The following is a 20,906-nucleotide window of genomic DNA, read 5'->3' as shown; positions in this document are numbered from 1 at the left end:
TGCATCAATGTTAGACACCCCCCAACCTCCAGCCCAGTTTCATCTAAATTTAAAAAAAAAAAACGTGTATGCTCTGTTTATGCTTCATATCTAAATCTTCAACTGAGAACCCGTGTTATTGTGTGTTATTTTATTAAAAGTTTGAATAAAATCAGTGGAGAAGCAAACTGCAGCTTTTTTTTTACATTGGCTCCCTGGTGGAGGGGAACATCATATTTTCCTGCTGCACAAACACTTTCAAATCTGTCTCCTGCGTGTCATTCAGTTTATAGAAGTGCAGCACTTCCATAGTGCGGGAGAACAGACCTAAAAATGTCCTTACATTGTTACGAAGCTGAAACAAACTGACATTTGAAACTATACCAACATTCTGAATGGAGTGTTGCACAAAAAGCCTTTAGGCACCAACTTTACAGAATCATTTCAGCTGACGCTGTTAACGTCTGAAAGGATCTATAAACCTTCCAAGGACGTCGCGCCTGAAGCTGTTTCGTTGGTGATTCCCCGCGCGCCCGGAGCCGTGCCTTGCCCTGCATCATGATGCTGAGATCACTTCTGGAGGGCGGTGCAGAGACACAGCTACGTGTTGCTGCGCAGCAACAGATAGAAAGACGAGGGAGGAATTCCCTCGCACAAACAGAAGCAGTTGTCAGGGCGTAACAGCTGCGGTGGCGCGTTAAATGTGTAGAGCTACAACAGACAGGATCGATACCTGAACCTGGTATCAACACCAGACCCCGCGGTCAGGATGTGAGGACAGACCAGCAACAAAGCAGAGCAGATTTCAGCGATCAGACTCCCCCTGAATGACGGTCACCTTCTGAACATCACGCAAAACCAGAGCCGCCTGGAGTCCAGGGGACAAAGGTCTGATGAAGCATCACTAAAGATGCAGAGTCTGCGTTTTCTCGGGGAGGAAGACGACCTTTAAAGTAAGTTATCACGTGCGCGTTCATTCAGCGCAGTAACTCTTCTGCATCTTTGAAAACACAGCTTCTTCTCTATCATGAGCTACATGAATAACTTCCTCTGTGGATGCGCGTGTCTCCCTCGTCTTATATCCTCCTCCCTCGTCACTGTCTTTCTGTCAAACACATTCCTCGTGTCTTCCTGTGCATCTCTGTGCGTGTGCTCCTCTCTGCAGACATGACAGGCCAGCTCCTGGGAGAAGCGGTCGGCGGGGCTCACATGGATGACAACGCGGCCATCCGCATCAACGTGGGCGGCTTCAAGAAACGCCTGAAGTCGGACACTCTCTCCCGTTTCCCCGAAACGCGGCTCGCGCGCCTCCTTCAGTGCCGCTCCAAAGAGTCCATTCTAGAGCTGTGCGACGACTACGACGACACAGAGAAAGAGTTTTACTTTGACAGAAACCCGAGCCTCTTCCCTTATGTGTTGAATTTCTACAACACGGGGCGGCTGCACGTCATGGCCGAGCTGTGCATCTTCTCCTTCAGCCAGGAGATTGAGTACTGGGGCATCAACGAGTTCTTCATTGACTCTTGTTGCAGCAGCGCCTATCACTGCAGGAAGATGGACCAGGACCGAGAAGACTGGGACGAGCGCAGCGAGGAGGGGAGCACCACTTCTTCATTTGACGAGCTCTTGGAGTTTTATAACGACGCCAGCAAGTTTGACAAGCAGCTGTGCGGGAGCGCGCGAAGGCGCATCTGGCTGATGCTGGATAACCCCGGCTACTCGGTGGCCAGTCGCATAATCAGCGTCCTCTCCATCTGCGTGGTCCTCGGCTCCATCGCCACCATGTGCATGAACAGCATGAGCGAGTTCAGCCTGATGGACAGTGAAGGTCAGCCCACAGAGGACCCGCGCTTCGAGGCTGTGGAGCACTTTGGCATCGGCTGGTTTACTCTGGAGCTGGTGGCCAGGTTCGTGGTGGCCCCGGACCTCCTGCACTTCTTTGATCACCCGTTAAACGCAATAGACCTCGTGTCCATTCTTCCGTTTTACCTGACGCTCCTCATCAACCTGGTGGTGGAGAGCAGTCCGGCACTGGCGAACCTTGGACGGGTTGCGCAAGTCCTGAGGCTGATGCGGATTTTCCGCATCCTGAAACTGGCTCGGCACTCCACTGGACTGCGCTCCCTGGGGGCCACCCTCAGGAACAGTTACAAAGAAGTGGGCCTGCTGCTGCTCTACCTGGCAGTTGGCGTGTCCTTCTTCTCCGTCATCGCCTACACGGTGGAGAAGGAAGACAGCGAGGACTTGTCCACCATTCCCGCGTGTTGGTGGTGGGCCACTGTCAGCATGACCACCGTGGGTTACGGAGACGTGGTGCCTGTCTCCATAGCGGGCAAGTTAACAGCGTCCGCGTGCATCCTGGCTGGGATCCTGGTAGTTGTGCTTCCGATCACACTGATTTTCAACAAATTCTCCCTTTTCTATAAGCGACAGAAACAGCTGGAGGTGGCTATGAGAAGCTGCGATTTTGACGAGGGGATCAAACAGGTTCCGTCTGTCAACCTGAGGAACTTTTACGCGCACAAAGTCAAATCCCTCATGGCCAGTTTGTCCAATATGAGCAGGAGTTCCCCCAGTGAACAGAGTCTGAACGAGTCTTTGAACTGAGTTCAGAGAGGAGCTGTCCGTGGTGCTGACACGCCTGGACCGGGAGATTGATCTCTTCCTCTTATTTCTCAACATTTGCCCTCTGTAGCTCGGTGCAATTATGTGGTGATATATATATATATAAAAACACGTTACAGCCTGAATGGAGGCCTTACTATTATGGGGTGTCATCAAGCCAAAGCTTGAACAAAAGGCATCAAAAAGATAGGCAGTGCTGTTGTTGTTTACAGTCTTCAGTAGTGACACGTTAATCTCAAGGTGTACTTGTGGTCAAATATGTCTGAAGTAACTCCAGCTGTTTGTCCTCTGAAGAGTCTCTGTGTGGTGTTGCAGCAACATTTCAAAAATGTGGTCAAAACTCAATGCATTAAACTGTTTGTATAACACAACGCTTGTTTTTCTGACGGCTCTGCTGGTCCTCTCACACCAATGAGAGGACACATGTTAGCATGCAGGGGGAGGCCGGGTTGATGCCAGTGACTGACACACACTCTTATAGAGCTTGACAAGCAAAGCAACAACAATTCTGACCTGACATGTTGAATACATTCATCTCTGCAGCATCTATCTTTTTATTTTTTCGTTGTCACAATTATTTCTCTATAAAATAAGCGTTTTATATCTCTATCCTAACCAACTTAGAAAAAAAAGGATTAAAAAAATTCCCTGTCTACTTTAACATAGTTTTTTCTAGTTTCAGATTTACAATTCATCAACATTTGAGTGCTGCTTTTGCAGATTTGGCTTTCCAGTCTGAGTGTCTAACGTAAGCATCAGGGACAACAGCATGAGGCCGTGTCACACAGCCATTAGATGCATTTTGTGCATTTTTCACGTAAATAATTTCAGTCTTTTGTGATTTACGCGTGATTAACGTAAGTCATAACTGTTTCTTGTGCTACTCATTCGCCGCAGTTTACACCTATTTTACATGCAAATATGTGGCTTTTCACGACTGCACGTATGTCCATGTATGTCTAATGGACTTTTCACGCATATACCACCGATGTATAACTTTTAGATTGCGTATATGACCGACTTCTCAATTTCAAATGACACAACTGATGCACGAATCACTAATGAACTGCGTATAAACACCGCAAAAATCATCCACGGTTCATGCAAGATTTGTGTATTGTGATGCTTTCACGTTGATTTTCAATGTTCTTTGTGTGGTTTATTCATACTTCTTCCGTGGCTTAACGTGGTTTGTTTGTGAAACATCGGTGAGAATTTCACGTGAAGAACCACAACTTTTCTCACTTTTTTAACAAATCTTCACCGATGACCAATCTTCATCCATACAATTTGCGCAAAATGTACGTAGTGGCTATGTGAATGACCACAACAAAGTGTTTTCTTAGAGCATTTGATTTTATTTTTAAGGCATAAAGTTTTCTCAAAGCAGTCGATGCAGCAGTAAGTCCTTGTTTTGGGGAGAGGATGGATTACTTGGCTCCATTAAATTCTGGCTCTAATTTAAAGAACATATCCTTTTGGAGCTGTTTAAATGATGGGATTTAATGAAAAATGTCCTTATCAACTGACTTGGAGAATAGCCTTGCTGTACTGACATTTGTACTGCTAGCTGTGTCATTGAGTAAGTTCCTCGTTAAAATGTGGAGCTCAGTTTCTCTGGAGAGGGAAAATACAACCTTTATCTGTATGATATTCTAAAAGTGCAATAAATGTAAAATCAAGTCCAAATTGGACAATTTTTGTTTTTCAATATGATCATTTTAATAATTTAGGAGGTTTGTGGAACTAAAAAATCTCTCAATGGAAATTTTGATGCATTAAAGTTAGACGACCACACACAATAATGAGATACCTACATTTTTCCAGCATCTTTTGCAACCTTTTCTGGGGAACTAATTCGCAAAAGTGTTTGCACTCAGAGCTCAATTATGTCAGTATCATTTTTTTTATTTCCAAGCATTAAATTTGTTTTCTCCAGGGAGAAAATCCACAACACACACATGCCAGACACAAAGGAGAAAAAAAATCTGTAAATGAGAGCATGATGACTTTCAGCAAAATCAGCAAAGGGAGTCAAAAAACAGTCGCCGCTGTTTTCCATCTTAGGAAGACATGGACATTAAATGTTCTTCAGGACTTCAGGGACACCAGAAGCAGCAGCAGCAGCAGCAGGATTTGTTGGTTCGCAGAGTTATTCAGGTCCAGGAAACCTGGTCTGGAATGAGTGTGTGTAGGTCACTGTGACTCCTAACGACAAAGATGGAGATGTCTGGTCTCCTAACTGCCTCCCTTTGGCTCCTCGGTATCATTACCCTTTGACTAGGGTGATAAATGTGAGACGGACTCACAGCCTGTCATGGATGCAGCTCAATACAGACAGTGCCCCAATCACATGATAGCTTTGCAGAAAGTCTTCATTTTTCATTCATTTCATATTTTATTGGAGCCACTTTATGTTTGTGCATGGTTGTAATCATTTCTAATCAAATGTTAATCATAGGGTTGCTGCAAAGGTTCTGTGGTTTTATTTAGTTGCTGTCACATGAGCACTGAATGAAGAAAAGAGGGATAGAGCACAAAAACATAATAAAATGCAAGACGAAGATCAGTCTGGCCATGCAGTGAGGAGGAACTTTGTGGGGAATGCTTCTTTTGCATGAGCGTGTCCTTGTGTGTGAAGCTGGTGCAAAAACATTGCATTCAGCATGTCTAATGGGAATCTAACTGGAGCTGACATCACAGGCATTACCTCTAGTCCGCTCTGCGTTGGTGATTTAAACTCTGTTTCTAAGCTGGAGCTTGTTGTTGTTGCACATTGCCATCTGCTAGAAGCTGTTGTTTGAAACAGTGTTGCATCTGCTCATTGTTGATCACTTTTGTCCTTCTTCAACACACATCAAGTGTTCCCACAATGTTTGACCCAATGTGAATGTCTCCAGTAAAACATGCCCCTTTATACAGGTAAGAATGAAGCTAATCAACACACACAGATCCCAGCACCTTCAGTCATCCTCAGTTGGTAATTCCCTTTGTAACCCTGGTGCTATCCTAGGCACTTTAGCATTGGGAGTTGGGTCATCTAGACCCACTAGACAGTGCTCTAAACCTTTTTTCTTCAATGATTTGTGATCTTCACTGGTGTCCATGGATTACATAAAATCTTTCCACCTTTATCCACCTTTGTCATGGTAGGGAGAACACCTCAATGTAAGGGTGGGGTCATCTAAGATAGCACAAGGGTTAAATCAACTGAGTTGAAAACAAATACAGTCCATGGAACAGTGGTGGCCGATCCATTATTATGACATTATTAGAGAACCTGAATCGTTGCTTATGGTCTTATGAATAACAATTTCTGAAGTTAAAATGTTTAAAGTGTAAGGATGTAACAATACAGTTATTTTAACTTAGAAGTCATATTCACAATGACCTGAGTTGACACTGAAACTGTAAAAAGCATTAAAAAGAACGTAAAAAAACAAAACAGATTGTGTCTAAAAAACAGAAAAGACAAATAAAAAGCATTAAAAAAACCAAAAATACAAAAGTTGGATAAATTGATGATTTATTGACAAACATGAAAAGATTCCCAGAATAATAAATAAATCATGTAAAATAAATAAATAAATAAATAGAATAAAACAAAGAAAAGCAGTCATGAATCTCGTTATTGTTGCTACAACTAGACCTCTAAATCAAGAAACCCAGAAGAATGTATGTCACTCAAACGTATTCTTCTACTAACATTTATTTAATACATTTTCAAAGAAAAAGGCAACTGTAAAGATGTAGAGGCAATATTTTGCCTTTAATTTTGTTTCAAGCCCCGTTATGAGCTCAGAAACAAAATCAAAAGAAAATGTGTTAAAAAAAACACTTTTGCCGTTTTCTGTAGAGAAAGGTTTTTTTTCAATAAATTGTAAAGTTTTTTCAGCTTCCTAATGCTGGATAATATCTACATACAAATGAGAATAAAATTAGGAGGGCTCATTCAAGCTTCGCTCTTTTGCTTTATCCCCAATACTATAGAATAGAAACCAAACTTAGCCAGTGTCAATGATGTGTAGAGGTATAGAGATCATGAAGTGACAAACAAAAACATAACATTTTATTGACAACGAGGTGTTTTATTTTGTTTCATCAGCTGATGAGAAAACTTCCAGATTGATAATGAAATTTAAGGGGAACCCGGGGTTTGAAACAGTGGACATGGTGGGGATATCTACTATCACCATCAGAAGAAAACAGTAAAGGTTGGATAAACATCACACTGATTGGATTGTGAAGTTGCACCTCACTGGTTCTGCTTTTTAGACTTCTGTCCAAATGGTCTTCAGGGCAGATGCATTGTTGACTGTGCTATCCATCCTCCATCCTCCCTCTCTCCATAGAAAGCTCCATCTGCTGCTTCTAACATCTCGGCTTTATGTTGCAGCTTGGTTGTATGGCTGCCAAGCCAACCTCATCCAATCACTGCTGGTCCTACTGAGACACCCAGCCTTGCTTCTAAGCTTCTCAGCACCTCCCTCTTCTCACTGTGGAGGAGACTCTCTAGTCTCTGTTGAGTCTCCGTCGAGTATCCCCTCCCTAAACTCCTCAGTCAGGCTTCTGAGGAGAAGCTGCAGCTTGTTGGTGTGTCCATATGAGGCAATGCGACCCAGGCCTGCCAGGCTTTTGGCAAGCGCAGCCACCGGCTCCGGTACTGGCTGATGTTATGCCACTCTAAACAACATGAAGAAAAATGAGCCTGTCATAAAATATGACTGTTTAGAAGCAGAGGAACCAGAGACAGGAGGGTCAAGTTCATGCATTCATTAAGTAAATGAAAGCAATTCAACACTAAGAAAAGAGATCCTATGAATGAGAAAGATAAGACCTGCAACCAGAGGTGGGTCCTAAAGAAATCACATAACTCTTGTGCTATCCTATGGGGTCAATGTGACCATTGACACGTTATCCCTACCATGACAAAGGTGGATAAAGGTGAAAAGGATTTCATGTAATCCATGGAAACCAGTGAAGATCACAAATCATTGAAAAAAAGGTTCAGAGCACTGTCTAGATGGGTAGATGACCTCACTCCCAATGTCAAAGTGCCTAGGATAGCACAAGGGCTAGTTAAGGTTTTGATAAAATTGCAGTTAAACTGCTCCTTTACTTTGCATGAAAAACAGAACTCTTGCTTTGTTTGTGCGTCATGTGCCTAGGTAACATTGTGAAAATCATTGTACAAATGATTGTAGCGATGGAGGGTAAATTTAGAACAATATTGATATTGGTATATAATTGCACAAAGTTGTCTTTTTTCAGCATCAGCCAGTCAAAGATTTCTGCCAGTAAATCTATGCAGTTTCATGAGGAGCGCTACCACTTGGTGTTGCATCTTTAAAAAAACAAAGGGAAACTCTTCAAAGTCCCACTCTGATCATCTTTTGATCTATTCCAAAGGGGTTTGGTGGTCTTTTAATTATGATTGTGCTGTTTTTAGCCAAAACAGGACATAGTTTATGCAGAAAAGCAGGAGTTACACTTGTGAATTACGTAAATCATGAACGACCGAAATTTCATATGTTAAAAATGCGCAAAACGTAGTGGCTGTGTTACAAAGCCTTAAAATCTCCTCTTTAATTTTCTGGGGTTTGAGTTCTTAATCCAGGCGTATCCAGGCTTTGGGAAGTTACATTTGCTGGTCTATCAGGTGAACAGGCTTCTTATTGTTTTGATTATCATAGCAAATTATTAAGAGGCCTGCAGAAATCTATAGGGAGAAAAATACTGACGTTCCTTTAAAAGTGTGTCAGACATTAATAGCAGGGGGGATCAAATGGGCTTGAACTGTCATGGTGCCTCAGGCAGCTCTCCTCCCCCTCCCCTCTCTGCTCTGCTCCTGACTCGAACCAGCTGTGACCACTCAACTCATCAACCTCCAGACCTACTTAATGAGATCCAGATCCAGTATTCATCGCCAGTTCCCCCCTGATGGTGCTTAGTCTGGTCACTAAGTTAGTCTTAGCCCATGTATCTATGCTCTCGCCTCTCGTTATTCTAACCACTAGTGGTCACCTGAGTCTCCAGTCTTACTGAACAGAAGTTCTTCACGGAATCCTTCTGCCAAGCCAAAGCCATTACTACCCACCAGCCATGCCACGTGCCACTGCTACCTCCAGCCACGCTACGAGCCACGATCCACGATCCACGATCCAGCCATCTGCCTCATCCCAACTCTGAACCACGCCGGACAAAATAAATCTTTTTACTTGCCTCAACACTCACCTGCGTTTTTCTTCCGGGTTCCAGCGTCTGGGTCTGCTTCCCTAAAGCTAGCCATGACATGAACAAACCAGACGAGTTACTTATTGCAGTTCAGAGATTTCATAATTATCACTTTTCCCAGCATTTACAGGGGGATGAATATTGGCCTTGTTGATTAGTGAGCTGATGATCCGGTAAGTTAAATCAAGCAAAAGCAGGCAGGCTGAAGAGAAGGAAGTGAAAAAGAGGGCAATTCTGAGAAGCAGAAATAGACTCATTATGCTGTTATATTCACATCATGTCTCACAATATGTTATCATTGGCCCTGCTGCTTACAGGAAATCCGTCTTCATCCAGAGTTCTCACATGATGTGAGGCTGTCTTCACACAAATCCGATAATGACACATTTTACCAACAGCTGGCATTTTTATTTTGATCCAGAATGTGTATTCTGGCCTTTTGTATTCCGCCTGAAAAGAGTAAAAACACTTTTTTCTCTTGAGGCTCTGACTGACATTAATCATTTCAACATTTCCCTCGACTCGGGTAAGAAATGGTGTTATTGTCTCTGTAGATCTTGCACTATTTTTTCATCACTGTGTTCTGTGTCAGTGGCTGAGAACAGTTTTCCTTATCTTCTATGTCTGCTCATATCTCTTTACTTATTGCAGTGGCATCTTTCACATAATTGTTGTTCTCCAAACAGCAAACACTTTGATAGACATTTTAAGGAAGGCCTGACGTCGTTCCCCCTGGACTCAGCTGGACTCACGACCATTTTCTGTTCAAGCTGTACGAATCTGGTGTCACCAGACTAGTCTAGTTGGGACGTCCTCAGGAAAACCGACCCCAACAATGCACTTGCCACACACAAATGCATTAACACACAAACACATGTTACAGAGACAGTCAGTTTGCGTGTCTTAAGGCCATGTCACACAGCTACTACGTACATTTTGCACATTTTCCAGATATGAAATTTCAGTTTTTGTGATACAGGCGTGATATACGTAATTCATAGGTTTTTCTTGCGATTGTCATTCGTCGATGTGGGAAGACGTCCGACAAGGGTTTAAAAAATTTTGGTCGGTGGAGAATGATCCAGTTTATCCATATTTTACATACATACTTATAGTTCATGATTTTTGAGAGATGCAAACACAAATGTCCACAATCGTTCCGTGTATGTCTAACGGACAAGGATGTACCACCAATGTATAACTTTTACATCGCGTATACGGCGCACAGATCAGATTAAAATTACGTAATTGACACACGAATCACTTTAATTTCACTTCACTTTTTTATTTTTATTTTAGTGTCAAGCCCCAATTTAAAGGTGCCCAGCCCACATGGACTTACAAAGACACAGACAGGCTTTCCATAATTTTAAACAAAAGTCTTTCGGTGTTTCCAAGCTTTCAACAAAAAAATTGCCGTTTTTGTGATAGATGGGACAGTAAAACATGAAATGACATTGATTTTTTTTTCATTTAGGTGACAAAGGGTACAAACACGGTTCTCTTGGGACAGAGAGGAATCGCCCCGTCTCTAAATCTAGAGGCAGAATACCACATCGAAACTGGGCACACACAGACCTCTGACCTCTAGATTATGTTTAACATAAAGTTCTGGACTGAAACTTCCTTTGATCAAAACACAAGCTCTTAATAAATTGCATATAAACAGCACAATAATCACATATGGTTCATGTTCTACAAAGATTTACAGGTTCTTTGCATGGTTTATTCTTACTTCTTCTGTGGTTTTGTCAGGAGTCAACGCTCTGTCCCCCTCTCTGGTCACCGGCCATCCACGGATTATTAACTTACTTTTGCTCTGTGGACTTTTACCTGTGTTTGACACCTGCCTTCCTGTATGTGCTAATAAAGCTGCTGTACATGCAACAAGCTGTCTGCCCATTTGAGACACGTTTTAACAGTGTTCATTCCTACTATGTCTGTGAAAATTTCACAGAAAGACTACTACTTTTTTTTACTTTTTCCACATGTATTTACATGTGACCAATTTTCATTTGTGCAATGTGCGCAAAATGTACGTCGTAGCTGTGTGACATGGGCTTCAGGGATGAGTTTCTCTATTCTGGGTGAAGTCTGGCACAAAGAAAGGACCAAAATTAAGAGTTCTGAGAGCTTATTATGAAGTTCTTTCTAGCCAGCGGTTAAAAAGTTTATCTGGAATCATTTGGTGTTTGCAATATTTTACTGCAGGGAAGTAATTTAAGAGCACTTGTAATGAATTTATTTTTACTTAGAAGAATGTCCTGTATGGTCAAACAGTCTGGGTGGTGACTGAGTTGACCTGACAAACATCAATTATGTTGACGCTCTTATTAGAAAAGAAATAAGCTGTCGAGCAAACGAAAGACTGAAAATTAAACCACTGAAAAGTGCCCAATCTTTGTTTCGCTCGTGAAACTCTTTAAATAACATTTTAACGTCAGGACTGACTAAAGGGGCAGATGCTAAAAGAAATGTACATTTTTTTGCATGATGGTGTGGTGGATTGCACTGTAAGTTTGCATGTTTGCTCCTTGTGTGTGTGTGATTTCTTCTGACACTCCAGCTTCTTCCTACAGTCTAAAAACAGGCTTCATAGGTTCATTGGTGACTCTAAAGCCTTGTTTCCACTAAGCAGCACGGTACAGTCCGGTTTAGAATGGTCCAGGCAATTCAGGTGAGCATTTCCACGCAAAGTTGGACTGTCAAGGCACATGCGGGGTGTAGACAGATTGCAAAGCTTTGGGTAGTTTTGCCTTAAAGTTGCACTACTATACAGCAAAAGCAAAGCTAACACTAACAATGGAGGTCATCCAGCAGCTTATTATTTTATTCTTGGCTTTGGTACTTCATATATAAGTAATTTAATGTTGTTAAGTCAGTTAAGTCATTTAATGTCATGTGTTTTAACATGTTTAAGTGTTTGTTTTCCTTTATTTTTTTGTGTTCAGCACCTTGTATTTACTGCTGTTGTATGAAAGTGCTATACAAATAAAGTTGAGTTGAGAGAAGCTCAGACCAGGCGTTGCTGTTTGATGCGAGCGTCAACTGAAAGACAAAAAATTGAATCTTTCGAAACAGCGTTGGTTTGGCCCTTTCTTTTGTTGTAATAATTTTCTCAAATGAATAGGTTTCATTGTTGATGATAGTAGCTCCCCCTTAACTGTTCCGTCCCATTTTCCTATGTACCTACAACCAACAGGGGCTCAAAAAAGGTACGATTTGGTATGGTTTAATTGGTCCGGTTTGTAATGGAAAAGCTGAAAATAGCGAATGGGACCGCTCAGTGGAAATGAAGCTTTAATGATCCCTAGGCGTGGGTGTGTTTGTGAGTGTGTGTACCTGCAACAGACTGGTGACCTGTTCAGTACACTGGCTTGACTCAACAGCAGCTGGGTTAACTTCAACTACCCCCCAACCTAAAAAGGGTTTAAGCGTGTTCTGAAAATGGACAGATGAAGGCTTAACGCCTTTATCAGTTCTGTTGATGCTCTCTCCAGTCTGTGTTTACAGTTCAAAATGTTTTGCATCTCCCAAAAGAGCCAGTTTTTCACATGTAGGTGTTTTTATTGTTAGCCTTAATTAATGCTTTTGTTCTGTTTGTCTTCTGATCCTTTATCTGCTTCATTAAAAATGTGTTTCTCCTATACTGTTTTCATGAGTGCATCAGTGTTTGTCCTCAATAATGTTTTGAAATAGTTCCTAACCACAATGCACCAATTATCCAAATACTGGCTTTACAGTTCATGAACAAGTATTTATCACATTATTAAGGAATTATAAAGTTCATATCACACTTCTGAGCCTTTTTTTTATTTGATTTGAAATGGTTTATTTCAAGCAATCAAATAAGAATAATACACAAAAGCATTAAAGTCATCAGTTATACGTTCATACAATGACGTATTAAACTTAGGATAGTTAAACGTAAAATTAAATATTGTTTGCAAGGAAGTGGAAGGAAGTGAACTTATATAATTCCACCCCTGTTCTACCGTAACCATTTTATTACATGATTTATCATTATCCGGTACCTAACTTAATCAGACAGAATTAAAAATCCTTTGGTATCATTGAAGCACATGACAAAGATGAATTACCTAATTATTATGTAAAAAATAGACATTTTAGAAATCAACAAGGCAAATGCAGATCAGTTATCTAAAATATATGCAGATTATGTTAATTAGAAAAATCATGTATATGATTAAAAATAGTAGTATATCAGTAAAATAGACATAACACTGTTTCAAAAATCTTCATAACAAGAATTGATCAAGTAACAAAAGTTAAAAATTTGTGCAAATTATGTTTCATCAGGAAAAATCATGATCAATTTTTTGGAGCAAGTGAAGTAATATATTTAGAAATCAATCATTTTAACCATCTTAAATAATTGATTAAGCATTTTTTTTTTTTTATAAGAAGGTAATGCTGTGAAATAAAATAGGGTCCATATTCTGTCAAACGACCAAGGTTGGCATTCCTTCTTCTACTGATAAACAGCCTTTCCTCTGGAAAGTTTATAGTTCTCTTTGCTGTTATGTCTGCAGACATTAGATTAAGGTCTGTATCCTTCTGCAGCTGCGATCAGCGGTGCTGAAAGTTGAGGTCAAGTTGTCTGCAGGTCAGAACTCTGCTGAAAACCAGGGTCACTTCAGACTTTTGGAGAAAGCACTGATCCCAATATTTAACTCTTTGATTTATTACTGCATTTGTTGACTCGGACGACCGTGATCAAACACTTCTCAAAATCCTTCATGGTGTTAACAACCACAACCTTGGGCCGGTCCGGTGGACCGAGTGGTTTGGCGTAAATCATGCAACCTTTAACCCAAATGTGCTCAATCTGCTTACGCTTCCTGAGAAGCCTCAACCATCCCTCGAGCATTGCATGACTTTCTTAGTCCATTCTTCTCGTGGTATTTCTGGCATCTTGGCTTTCACTTTCAATGTACCAGATTCTGATGCCAAAAGAACAGGTGTGGACGCTGGAGTAGAACACAGCGAGAATCACACGTGCTGCAGTGATGCTTTCAATAGGCCTCTAAACCCACACTTTAAATTCTAATGAAAACGTTTCTTTGATTAACATGAATTGTTTGACTTTTAGTGTAGTCATGTTTGAATTCAGAATGGAACATTTATGCTGTCGCATGCAATCTAGTCACTGTGGAGGAAGAGAAAAGGACATGAAGGGAAAGAGGAGAGATTTGCTCAACCATGACCATTCAAATCTATTAGTCCGTGCTGCATGTCAGCTTCAATTTGGCAAACACGTCAAAGTGAGGGCGCATTGTTTCTATAAGACTACCCAGTTGGAGGCAGGAACTAAACCAGCCTGTATTTGAGTGTTCTGAACTACAGAAACAGGCTGTATGCCTGAGTCTGCAGAGATGTGTTGAACCCCAGACAGTGCTGAACCCCCACAGTGGGACCTCGGCAGTCCTTTACACAGTCCATCCTCATGTCATGAGGACTCAGAGCTTCTCTGCCTGAAGCTCCTGGGATTATGATCGTAAACTAGAAGCTACGCTGCCTGTGAGAACCTGATTTTAGCAGTAGCTTGTTCCTGAAATGTCACACCAGTGCTTCTTGCGTAAAAGATTGGCCCTTTTAGGACCACGAAGGACTCACTCTGAGGAATTCATTATTCTTTTATAGACCTTTGTTAGCACTTGAATGCAACACATTCTCTTTTCCAAGTCCAAAAGGGAACGCTCTAACTTCTCTTCAGAAGGTCATCCTTAATTTCCTTTATCACAGTTGTGGGAATGGTGATAGATGGTTGACATTTGCTCACTCCTTTGCAGATGTAAAGAAACCCACTTTACTCCATCAGTCAGCCTGAAATCAGATTTTCTTCCTTCCAGCAGCTTAAATGGATTTGCTTTTGTCTGGTGGTGCAACTGTTTGTTAGACTGTTTGTTCTAAACTCCAAAACAAACAGTCGCATCTGAGTGGGAGTGTGGGGTAATGACATTCTGTCACGCCTGAGATGACGTAGTCTCTGCCAGGGACCCGATGGGAAGAAGCAAAGGCAGGAAGAATGTAGGGACAATTTCTTTTCTTGGTTTCAACAGTCCCTCTGTCTGTCCTCAGACCGACATGCTCTCTTTTATCTCTTTAAACGTTTCTTTTCTAATTGTACAATTTCCCCAATGATCCAAAACAGGGAAACGTGGTTAATGAGTTGCTCAAGGACACTTGGGAAAACAGAGGGCATGTTTGGGAATCAGACTAACAAGCTCTCTGTGCACTGATCCAAAGGCCCCTTTGGGTTGACAGAATTCTCTATCATCACTGCAACATGTTCAGAAAAACTGAGAGACCAGCTGTTAAACTGTTACACCTGGAAATGAGGTCATTCTTAATGTCACTCATACTTTTGTCTTTTTGACAGGTGGAAATAACACAGAACTTCACATCCTGTCTTTTTGTCTTCTCTCACAATTAAAAATAAACCCTTTAAGGACAGAAATTGTGTGTGTGTTTATAAATACTCTCCATGTTCTTGATAAATTGGCAAAGCTGATGTGTGACTGATGCAGGTAGATTCAGTTCAGGTGAAAATTTGCTAATAATGTGTGGAATAGTGTGAACTCCAGAAATGAATGTATTCCTGTAATAAGGCAGCCCCTCCCTGTTTGTGGTTGAGAGCTAGTATGGTCCGTAGACGACGAAGGTTGAAAAAAGGATTTTCTTTGCTCACAACAAAAATAGTTCTATGCTGAACAGTTTTTGAAAATAATTGGGTTATTTTTGCAAGACAAAGACAATGACACTAAATAATTATGCAGGCAATTATGAACCCAACTACAGTCACTGTGGATGGAAACAAAGAAATAGAAGGTCTGAGTTGTTGACCTGTGAGTAAAAGGTCAGCCCAAAGAATCACTTCAGGAATCATTACTGCCCGCAGCACCAGTCACTGACTGCAAGGAACATGATGTATTCGCAGTTGGAAAAATTTCTGTGCCACTGAGCGGAAATTTGACCCCCGCCACATCCACGAAAAGTCACCAAAATTTGCACACACCTAGGACCCAACAAAAATGAATTTTTGGCACAGTGAACATTACCCCCTCCAAGATGAAGATATCACAGCGAGCAATACCGTAAAAACAAATATACATATCATTATTTGTGGTTGATCATCCGATTCATAGTCGATTTTGATAATTTTGAACAATCCAATTCACTGACCTAAAATGGATCCCGAACATCTTTAGCCTAAACTTCAACCAGTGTGACTCAGAGAGAAATACCTGTTACTGAACAGTGCAGGTGAAGTTTTCCACATTCTTTGTTTTTCTTACATGATAATCAAGTGTAAATTAAATTGTCACTGGGCGGCGTGGTGCCGCTCTGTGGTGTGGTGGCAGGGCGATCGACCTCTGATCGGATGATTGCAGGTTTGATTCCCGCCTTGCTCGCCCATGTGTCGAAGTGTCCTTGGGCAAGACACTAAAGCCCACCTTGCCTCTGGTGGTAGGTTGGCACCCGTGTTTGGCAGTGGAGCTGCCACCAGTGTGTGAATTTTTGTGTGAATGGGCAAATGGGTTTGTGAGTGTAAACTGCTTTGAGCCTTCGAGGAAGGTAATAAAAGCGCTACATATATGCCATTTACCATTTTACCATTTAAATATGTGTCCAAACAAACAAGTAAACTAGAATGAATGTCAAATCCATTCACATTTTAGTTTCCTGAAGTTCAGTCCACTGTTGTTTTTCCACATCCAAAGAATCCAAAGGGAACATTCTTAGAACATTCTACCACACTGGATGGTCACATGACTTTACTAAATTCAAAGTGTTTCCACACATCGGACTGGAATGATGGTTGATCAGTTTTTGCCTGACATCAAAGGTGTGTTGTTTGCTGTGATGCACTTGGTTGTTTTTACATAAAAGTAAAATAAACGTTATCGATATCATCGATTTATTTTATTTTAAAACAAATTTTTAATGTTAAAGGTCAATTCGATTACCACATTGCCTTAGACAAAGCAATCTGGTTGGAATGCAGAAATATAATATAATGTTTGTTACACCCTTGAATATAACCCAAAAAATTTGTATTTTTAGAAAAAGTTACTTGAAAATGTATCCCGACATGAAAAATTGGCTTAAAGAAATAACCCAAGTCTTTTAAGAGTGAACCTTTAAGCTTCAGAACAAAGAAAATCACAATTATTCATCAATTTTGAAAAACCCCTTAAATAATAGTACGGTAATAGAATCACCAGAATTTAAAACTAGGAAAAAAATAAAAGGGTCACAGTGCGGGTGTCCACAGATGCAAAGATATACAGCGGGGAAAATAAGTATTGAACACGTCAACATTTCTCTCAAAAAACATATTTCTAATCGAGCTATTGACATAAAATCTTCACCAGATGTCGGCATCAACCCAAGTAATCCACACATAGAAAAAAATCCAAACATTTATGTCCATAAATGAAGTTATGTGTAATAAAGTGAAATGGCACAGGGAATAAGTATTGAACACGCTTACTGAAATGTATATAACACTTAGTGCAAAAACCTTTGTTGGTGATTACAGCCTCAAGACGCCCCCTGTATGGAGAAACCAGTCGAATACATTGCTCAGGTGATATTTTGGCCCATTCATCCACACAAACTGCTTTAAAATCTTCAAGGTTCCGGGGGGTCTCTTCTGTGAACCCGGATCTTCAGTTCTTTCTAAAGATTTTCAATTGGATTCAAGCCTGGTGATTGACTGGGCCATTCTAGCAGCTTTATTTTCTTTTTCTTCAACCAGTTGAGTGTTACCTTGGCTGTGTGCTTGGGATCGTCTTGCTGAAAGATCCACCCTCTTTTCATCTTCAGCAGCCTGGCAGATGACAGCAGATTCTGATCAAGAATGTCTCGATACTTTTCTCCAGTCATTATTCCTTCAATGATATGAAGTCTACCAGTACCACATGCTGAAAAACAGCCCCACGCCATGATGCTCCCACCTCCAAACTTGACTGTTGGTACTGTGTTTTGGGGGTGATGTGCGGTGCCATTTTTCCTCCAAACATGTTGTGTCTTATGACATCCGAAGAGTTCAATTTTGGTCTCATCTGACCAGAGTATCATCTCCCAGAATGTCAAGGGTTTATCCAAATGTTGTGTTGCAAACTCCAAACGAGCTTCAACGTGCTACTTCTTCAAAAATGGAGTCTTGCGTGGTGTGCGTGCATGGAGGCCATGGCGGTTGAGTGCATTACTTATTGTTTTCTTTGAAACAACGGTACCTGCTGATTCCAGGTCTTTCTGAAGCTCTCCACAAGTGGTCCTGGGCTGTTGGAGAACCCTTCTGATGATTGTTCTGACTCCTCTGTCTGAAATCTTACGAGGAGCACCTGGCCGTGGCAGGTTTATGGTAATGCCGTGTTCTTTCCACTTCCGGATGATGGCCCAATGGTACTCACTGGAACTTTCAGAAGTTTAGAAATGCGCCTGTAACCAATGCCTTCAGTGTGTTTTGCAACAATAAGGTTGCGTAGGTCTTTGGACAGCTCTTTGCTTTTACCCATCATGCAATGCTTCTTGTCTAACACCTTGCTGGTGAAAAACCTTTTTAAAAGGCATCAATCAGGACTACACCAGCTGATATTACTTTGCACTGATAGGGGGCAGGTTAACCTTCTGAATACTGGCAAACTCCAGCTGCTTTCTTGGCTTGCCAGACCTTTTTACCCCTCCTTTTCTTCATGTGTTCAATACTTATTCCCTTTGCCATTTCACTTTATTACACATAACTTCATTTATGGACATAAATGTTTGGATTTCTTTCTATGTGTGCATTACTTGGGTTGATGCCGACATCTGGTGAAAATTTCGTGTCAATAGCTCGATTAGAAATGTGTTTTTTGAGAGAAACGTTGACGTGTTCAATACTTATTTTCCCCGCTGTACTATAAAGACTGGAAAAATAGAATTAAAAAGCAGAAAACGCTACAGACAGTCAAAGCAGAAGCACCTCCACAGAATTTTTATACAAAGACTGAAATATCACGAGATGAACACAGATGCATGAGAGCAGCCAGACTGCAGACACTGCTGAGCTCCACACACATGCATGCCCGTTTCCACAACTCCGTGAGTCATGCTGTCTGGATGGCGGTATGTGGAGACAGCATTTTATGAGGATTTTATTTTTTTAAAAGTGCTGACACATAATATCTGCAAATGAAAACAGCAGCAAATTTCAAAACAGCCTCTGTTTTTTTCAGCTTACTGCATGTTACCTTTTTTCTTTTTTAAGGGCATCCGCTCTATTTTTGACATCCTATTTTGTCCCTTCCCATGCTCCATTGCTCAGAGCTGTAGATGAAGCCTGGATGCAGAGCAGATGCTGCAGTTTTCCAGTTTTTTTTTCAGTGCTTCTATTTTCTGAACACTATTTATTTATATCTCCTAGATAACCCTGAAAGAACATTGATTCCTTAAAAATATATGTGTGGTCAAAGAAAAACATCTGAAAGCTAAATCAAAGTTTTTATTTTTATACAACCCTTAAGTAGTGTGGCTGATTTGTCTAAATTTTCTCTTGACATTAACATCCTTAAGACGTTTTACTTTTTACTTTTAAACCTCGCCTTTTTTGGTATCAGTTTTTGCAGCACAACCTCATATAGTTTTATTGCCTATTTGCCAAACTGCATTAATAAACTGGACTTATACCATGGTCCGGGTGAATACTCGATTCTGATTGGCTGCTGGGTGATAACTGCACGTGATAACCGCATGCCCCAACAAGAAGTTCCGGTCACCTAGCTTAAATTTTCTGTATCACTCCGCCGGGTTCTTTACAACAACCTTTAGCTTCATCATCTGGACAAAAAACAACCGGTAAGAGGTGAACTTTCTCTCTGAACTGATGCTTTATTTAACCCATTGGGACGATCATCGCTTTATATATATATCGCTTTATATCGTCGAATCTTGACTGCAGCTATGGTGCGGCGCCATGTCACATTACCGTGACAACACGCCGCACCACGTGACAAATGGTCCACTTTTCGGGGAAAAAAGCGATCCAGAACAGAAAAAAAACAAGAATTAAGGACTAAAAACTGGTTAATATTTATTTCTTTTGTAGGTGACCATGGTATAAGTGGGTTAATGGCCTTTGAAGCGTGCGTTATCACTTTTTTAACGCACTTCGCGTCGGACGGTTCAGGCTTCCACGGTGTGCGTTAAAAAGTGATAATGCACTCTCCATCGGGCATTAACACTTACTTAAAATCATATAAGAAATATAAAAACAGGGTGGGAAAAGGTTGACCTTTTTCTCTATGAAAATCCCAAAATTCTTAAACATAAGTTCTTTTAACTGCTAAATTTTTCAAACAGCAACATTAAATGAAACCTTTTTTAATAAAATGCACTTAATGCAGCCAATCTTTGATAATTTTTGTTCTACTACACATAAAGAATATTTCAAAATAAGATAATGATGCAAATCTCTTTTAGCCATCCCAAAATCTTTTCCTTCAACCTCATCACTACCATTATCAAATTTCCTCCGATTATAAAGCTATATACAGCTTTTAATATGAAAATGAATTCAATGTTTCAGCTGTTTTTTGTCAAACAACTATTTCTACAAGGGATTTGATTCAGTTTAAGAAGCAGTTTCTGTACAGCTGTATCCACAAGACACATCTTTTGTCCACCTGACGACAGCGTGTGCATCTTTATGAGGGGCCGTATAAGACATTATGAATGTGAATGGTTCAGAATAAATAATAATACGGCCCCTCATACATCTTTGTTCCAGTTTTTGTCAGTATCTGTGATGATGGGCACAGGAATGTGATCACCTCCTGCTCTGGGGAACACTTGTCCTGTCCACACACTACAGTGCTGATCCACCATCCCCACCTTGAAGTCCTGATGTGTCATGGCTGCATCTGCTTAGCAAATGCCCAAAAATCTCTCAAACATCTCTGCTCACAGAACTATCCACTGCCACTTCTCTCTCTTTCTGGACCCACAAAATCTGCCTTGCATTCACGACAGGAACCAACGGCATGAAAGGAAGCTTTCGA

The 20,906-nt window shown here is 41.0% G+C and overlaps 1 protein-coding gene across 1 annotated transcript; it reads left to right on the top strand.

The window, feature by feature from the left end:
- Positions 1–468: 468 nt before the first annotated feature.
- On the top strand, positions 469–4,298 carry kcns2 (potassium voltage-gated channel modifier subfamily S member 2). Its single transcript, XM_004077621.4, has 2 exons — positions 469–932; positions 1,145–4,298. Exon 2 carries the CDS (start codon positions 1,147–1,149, stop codon positions 2,584–2,586), a length of 1,440 nt encoding a protein of 479 aa, XP_004077669.1. The 5' UTR covers positions 469–932; positions 1,145–1,146; the 3' UTR covers positions 2,587–4,298.
- The last annotated feature ends 16,608 nt before the right edge of the window (positions 4,299–20,906 follow it).

This window comes from Oryzias latipes, chromosome 16 (genome assembly GCF_002234675.1).
Source record: "Oryzias latipes chromosome 16, ASM223467v1".
NCBI lineage: Eukaryota > Metazoa > Chordata > Actinopteri > Beloniformes > Adrianichthyidae > Oryzias > Oryzias latipes.
This window is presented reverse-complemented; position numbering and strand designations above follow the sequence as displayed.